We start from the raw sequence: 7,193 nt of genomic DNA, 5'->3' as shown, positions 1-7,193 counted from the left end.
ATGTGCAAAGTAATTTTCATGTTAAAATTAAATATACTTTTCCTCATCACAAAATTCTCAAATTTCCTTTGTGTAACCCTTAAAACTTCCTAAATGCATTTCAAACTTTTTTCTCAGTCTTTATAGTTTATCTGTTATTTTCTCTACCCTATCTCAAAATGGAATTGGTCAAATCGACCGACCTCGTAACCCCTAAAAAAAATCTAAATTATAATTTTTCTCTTTCTAGAATAACTTCATATTGTAACATGAAACTACATTCGTTCATCCTAATTAGCTCTAAATTTGTAACAGTATAAATCTTTTTATAATAAAATGTTATTGTTTTATTGCCCCTTTGAACCATGTCCAATTACTATCCGTGCCATTATAAGTTGTAAATCACTTGGGGAACGTGCAGCTCACGTTGCGCTAACAAATTACATTACCCACAAGCTGCTTGTGTGCGTGTCTCATGAAACATTTTTATTATAATATATTATTATTTATTTTACCTAATCTAATCTTAACTAACCTAAAGATATCTCTATTTTTACATTTTAGATACTTTGATAATCATACATAAAGAACAAGCATGAGAAACAAGAAATAAAGTATTTAACCAATATTCTTTTTTCTTTCTGTCAATTGTTGAAGCGAGTAAACCCTAATTATTTTATACTAATGATAGTAATGCACTTAATAATTTTAATTTAATTAAATAATGCAAAAAGTAGACAAATTCGCCTACCACTCAAAATTTTTCTGGCTTTCTAGCTATGCAACAAGAGTTGTTACAAATTCATCCAAGATAGACATTAATTTTCTCACGGGAACAATGTTGGTACTCTGAGTGAAATTGATATTTAACTGTTCAGAACACAATGTAACATAATACATCATTTGAACAATGTTGGTACTCTGAGTGAAATTGGTATTTAACTGTTCAGAACACAATGTAACATAATACATCATTTGATAGATGAAAACCTTGACTTTCTATTGGTAATAGATAATATATAAATAAATGTAAGAGATAACTATTAACGAATTCTGAAAGAAAGGATGTGACAGGTAGGCATGGCAGGAGGGGTTTGATTTTCTATTTGGTAGCTCTGTAATCAAACAAAATTGAAGAGTATAAAACTGATGGTTTGTCTGAGCAATGACAATTTTAAATTATGTTTAATCTTACACATTTTCAAGGCATGGTGGATAAAATAGGGAAGATTACATGCTAAAAGAAAAATGTCACTTATATACTATTAAAATATGGATGATTAGCTAAGATTTTATGCTATTCTAATTGGTATAACATAAACAAAAAGAAGTTTATAAAATTTTGAATGTAAGACACTAAAACCTTGTGTCACACGCAGTAAAGGGTACCCAGGGCAATAAGGTTAAACAATGGCTAGTTAAACTCTGGTCAACCAAGTTATCAGGTTCTGACAAGGAATTATTCAAACCCTCATCAACGCATGTGTGATAGTAATCTGACCAACCAACTCATCAGGTCCAGACCAGGAAACATTCAAACCCATATTCCTGCTTGCATGACAGTACTATAGTCTACCAACTCATCTGATCCTGTCCAGGAAATATTCAAACCCACATTCTTGCTTGTATGACAGTATTTTGGTTAACAAAGTCATCAGGTCCAGACCAGGAAATAATAATAACTTTTGATCAGAGTAAGTTATGTACTTAGAGCCAAACTAAAAATTAACCTGGTCATCAGTATAGCTAATTAAATAAACGTTTTTTATGTAATTATTAACAAAGATTAGATTGCATTATTTCAACAGTTGGATACCCTCACTGTTAATATTATTTTTGGCTGTAATCCCAATAACATCTCAATAGGTTCAGACAGCTACGGAGATTTAGGTTAGTCCTAACAATAAATTCGAAGCTAATAATGCAAATCAGGCTTTATAATAATAGTACAACAATGTACAAGAAATTAAAACAAACGTAAAAAAAAAAGGAATTAAATCTGATATATATGAGGTCAACCGGGAAACATTCAAATCCTCATCTCTGTCTGTTTGACACTGCTCCCATCAACCTAGTCATCAGGTCACAACCAGGAAAGACTCAAACGTGCATCCCTGCTTGAGTTATGAAATCATAAAAACCTAAACTCATGTCTGCATTAACTTGTTCTAACAAGCATGCTACCAGGTTTCACATGCTGCAACTATTCCCTTCGTTTTTTTGTTTTACAAACCATTAACACAATTTTTAAGCTAAACCAAATAGTCTCACATTACAATAACAATAAAAATTTAAATAGTGGTACATTATCCTCTTTCTCCCAGTTTTCGAATATTAGTGATGTACTAAACCTATTTTTTTTTATTCAATTTATTTAAAATGCATAATCTTGTTCCAATACTGTTCCTAAAATATATAAAACAAATTGGAAAGTAGTCCATTCTAAGCTTAACCATACTGGTTGAAAAATTGTTTTGTTTGTTTGTTTTGAATTTCATGCAAAGCTACATGAGTGCTATCTCTAATTTAGCAGTGTAAGACTAGAGGGAAGCCAGCTAATCATCACCACCCATCGCCAACTCTTGGGCTACTCTTTTACCTACGAATAGTGGGATTGACCATCACATTATAATGCCCTCCATGGCTGAAAGGGCAAGCCTGTTTGGTGGGACAGGGATTCGAACCCGCGACCCTCAGATTGCAACTCAAGCGACCTAACCACCTGGCCATGCCGGGCTACTTGAAGAATTGATAAAGAATATATTTTTATAAAAGAAACATTTTTATACTTGGTAATGAACTATAATAAAAACCTTTACCAACTAACATATATTATATTTACCTTTATCTTTGGGTACTGAGATGAATTTGTTCACAATAGTTTCATTCTCAATAAGATAGTCTAGAGAATTAAATGAAGGAAATAGTTGAAAGTTTACAAATATAAAATGATGACCAAATAATTTTTTAAACATCAATATCACAAACTATGGTTTTATTAAACTTTCACATTTTTGCCTATACTAACTAAATGTTAAGCTAGTCTCATAGTGTAGTACATACACCTTAAATATTTAAAAGTAATAGTAACTAGTTGAACAAACAAAGTGTGTGTTATTATGCTCCACCATAAACTATGTCTGTTGTCCAGAACGCGACTTTTAAACATAAATTTGGAATATGATCAAAACTAAAAAAAAAAAAAGGGGGGGTACTTAAATGCAATATACAACAGTGATTGAACAGCACTGCTGTGAACAAGCCTTGAGATGACCCCACAACCAGTAACCTGCAGGTTGAGATCTTCTTATGGAGTCACGCTGACAGTTCTTGTAGTCAGCATCCAGCTCCAATGCGAGTTCAGCCTGCTTCAGGATTTCTTTGTATTTGATTAATCATACAAACTACATGGACAGTTATGCCCCCTAGTATTAATATTCATCAGTTTATTTGTATCAGCTCAACGTCTCTCCCATGTGCTTTCTAATTATCATCATGACACTGATAAGTGGCCACAGGCCTTGTATATACATTAAACACAATGCCAAAATAGGAACTGTATTCAAGGAAGATTCTATTAAAACAAATTCAGGTGCATTTAATTTGAAGATACTAAGGAAACTTTGATAAATATATAAAAATTCAAATATTAAAACATATCATTTCGCAGCAATTTTTCCAATCCCATACAGACCAACCCGAGTATCTTGTGCAGTAATTTTGTATCTGAATTACAATTTCCCTCTTTCTTCATCAAGTTGTGTTGTTCAAAAACTTACTTTACTTCACAAAATCCATTCATCTGACTAATACTGGCTTATGCAACGCACGGACTACACGGTCAGCTCAGAGAACCTCAAGATTCAGCCAATCAGCAGCATCTACTGTCTTAAGAACTTTACGTAGCTTTGAACCTAATAACAGGATTGATTACCACCCTTATAATGCACTCACAGCCAAGAGTATGAAGTATTACATGAATTCACAGCAAAAATATTGAATCTTTTGATTTACAATGTGGCACGTTAACTCTGGATCACTCCCAGACCATGTATAAAATGAATATATAAATGTATAAAATGAATTTATAAAATGTATAAAAAGAAATAAAATAAAATTCTTATTTTATTCTTTCCAATCCTGGTCAGAGACACCTAGGATTCGGGTGTGACCTTCCCAAATTTTGAACTACTGACCAGAAGAAAGAGTAGCCAGCACCAGTAACACCAAATAATGAGACTGACTGCCATTCTTATAATGCACCCAAACCTGAAAATCAGAGAATATACAGTAGCATTTCAGCACAAACCTTGGACCATCCTATAAAACCTAACATGCTAACCTAACCTTTTCTGGCTCATTGCACAAGAAAGAACAACAACAAAAAATATACACATATCAATAAGTATTTTTTGCCAAACTTGTTTATAAATTAAATTCTATCCATAGCTTCAGCAAAAGTAATTAAAAAACTTATTTTTAAATATATGAAAATTATATATATTTTTAAGCCTTTTTTTATTTACCACCAGATACCATCCCCCCAAGCTTTCACAGATAATATAATAATGCTACAAAATAATTTTTTTTTTAAAACTTAACACGATATTATGGTATACAAAATCAAAGTATTTTTGCTTTCACCAGGCACCGTTGGACCAGATATTATTTTAACAGTCTGACGACGAGAAATAAAGAAGTGAAAAAGGATACAGGTCTTTTCATCATCATTGGCATGTTCTAATTTATCAGCTTCTTTTCCAAATACGGCCTAAAAGTATAGATGTTTGATCATTCAGGCATTGAAACATAAAATATAGTACAATAATATGACACTTTATTATTAAAACACTATCATTAAAATTCTGCTGACACTGTAACACAGATGTCAACTATTTTCCCTTTTGTTTCATCATGAATACACCGTCTAATCATCAAGTAAAGAGCGATACTTCTAAAACACGTTTAAAAAAAAAGTTAAAATTCTGCTTATTCTTGTTAATTTTGTACAGCTACGTATTATATCTGCTTCTGTTAATACTCTGTACGTTAACACATACGTTATATACTGTACGTTAACACATACGTTATATATGCTGTTTCAAATAGCAAATTACTCCTGTTAGTGTCAGATGCACTCTTCACCTACCACACGGTAAACAATAATTTGTATCACACAGAATGCGAAGAAGATGTATATCACATTGCTGACTGTAGTATCATATTATTTTGGTTACTACTAGATACACTATTTACCCACAACTGCTTTTTTTTCTATATTGCATTAATAAAATATCCACCAACATAAGTTTAACGAGCTTAAACTGACAGATACGGTAGGATGGAAGACGTACAGAGCTAGGGATTTGGTTAAAAAAAGAAATTAAAAAATCTTCAAGGGCTTATGAGAAACAGTTGGTTGATATTAAAACTAACAACCAAGATGTTTTAAGTATGTTAAATATAAACAAAATATTACAATGAGGATTGATCACACAAAGGATGCCGAAACAAGGATTTTAAATGATATTACAAGATGGCTGATCTCCTGTTTTTTTTTTTTTACAATTACAACAAAGCATGTTAGCAACATTTTTCACCCCGACTGTTGTATGGGGAAGATTAAAATTAATTTGAATCATATAGATATTAATCTTTTGTTAGCAAGTAAAATGATTGAGAGGTTAAAAACAGATAAAGAATTCTCCCACAATTATTTAAAGGAGGTCAAACGAAGATATGCAAGCCTCTATATCTTTCATTTTTGGTAGGTCAACGGACAATGGGAAGGTACCCAAGGATTGGAGAGTTGTTAATGTTACTCCTATTTTTAAAATGGATGATAAGAGTTATTCTACAAAATATAGACCATTCAGTCTTAGATCTGTGATGAAAACATTTGTAGAGAGTCTGATAAAAGAAGTTTTGTAAAATTATTTAGTGAAATATGAGATCCAAAAAGAAGGCCAACATTAGAGAGAATTCTTCCCTTATGAATCTTTTAACTTTTTTTTTTTTGAAGATGTTACTTGTTATCTGGATGATGGGACAGGTATGGGCTTGTACTTAAGATTATCAAAAAGCCTCGGAAAATATATCACACAGATAAGCCTTGTATATCACATAGAAGCAATCAAGAAAATATTAGTTAATTTGATTGCCCGGTGGTTGGGTGAAAAAAAAAAGCAAAAATAGGTCATTAAGGGGTCCAGTCCAAATAGACCATTATTACAAGTGGTGTGCTTGACAGAGTGGTGCTCGGGCCTTTGCTTTTTCTTACTTACTTAAATCAATACTGACATAATTACTAAATTTGTATTGTTTTCGATATTCACACAATGTTATACAAAGTATAAAAGTGCTAAGAATGCCAGATTTTGATCTCATACACTAAAAGATAAAGCAGCTAGTCAACAGCACCAACAATTACCTCTTAGGGTACACACTAACAGAAAAATGGAATATGTCCATCACTCTTTATAACACACTCACACTCCCAAAATGTAGGAAATAATTTTGCAGCAACAGGACATGATTTTTGGATTCTAAAGTATGACATGCTGACCACAATTGGTCTAGTAAATTATTGAAGATTACCAATAAGATTGAACTCATGGTCACCTCTACCTGTCTTGAGTACGTTGAAGGATTACATGGCTACCAGATTAATTAAATTAGTAAGTTGGACAGATACTTACTAAATGATCTTTAATTACATTAAATGCAAGTTAATACAGTTGGGTTATTATAATTTTGATTACATTTTACTACAGACTGGAAATCGATAGAAAGGGATCCTGCAATAGTGTTAGAAAAGTAATTCAAGTGCACTGCTTTGTCACTAGTAATGAAGTTTACAGAATTCAGGATGAACTTAAGGACATACTGATAACAAGACAAAAGAGGTTATTACCTCTTTATACAAATTACAAGTTAGGCACCACTTAGAATAATGTGTACAGTTTTGGTCTCTTTATCTAATGAGGGATATTGACTTATTGGAAAGTGGGTTAGAGAACTACTAGGATAATTCTGAGGATGGAAGAGTTATATTAAGATTTCCTAGCTACTTCTTATTCTGAGGATGGAAGAGTTATATTTAGATCTAGCTAATTCTTGTTCTGAGGATGGAAGGGTTATATTTAGATCTAGCTAATTCTTGTTCTGAGGATGGAAGGGTTATATTAAAATCTCCTAGCTACTTCTTATTATGA

General features: G+C 32.1%; 1 protein-coding gene across 1 annotated transcript in view; it reads right to left on the bottom strand.

The window, feature by feature from the left end:
• LOC106472346 (trafficking protein particle complex subunit 5-like) overlaps positions 1–7,193 on the bottom strand; it is a 19,298-nt gene that overhangs the window by 3,783 nt on the left and 8,322 nt on the right. Inside the window, exons 4-5 of the mRNA XM_013932983.2 lie at positions 4,693–4,750; positions 2,822–2,881 (exon numbers count right to left, since the gene is read on the bottom strand). Coding sequence (XP_013788437.1) covers positions 2,822–2,881; positions 4,693–4,750 — 118 coding nt within the window. The remainder of the gene's footprint in view (positions 1–2,821; positions 2,882–4,692; positions 4,751–7,193) is intronic.

This window comes from Limulus polyphemus, unplaced genomic scaffold, assembly GCF_000517525.1.
Source record: "Limulus polyphemus unplaced genomic scaffold, Limulus_polyphemus-2.1.2 Scaffold5264, whole genome shotgun sequence".
Classification (NCBI taxonomy): domain Eukaryota; kingdom Metazoa; phylum Arthropoda; class Merostomata; order Xiphosura; family Limulidae; genus Limulus; species Limulus polyphemus.
The sequence above is the reverse complement of the archived record's forward strand: the minus strand, read 5'-3'. Positions and strand labels throughout refer to the sequence as shown.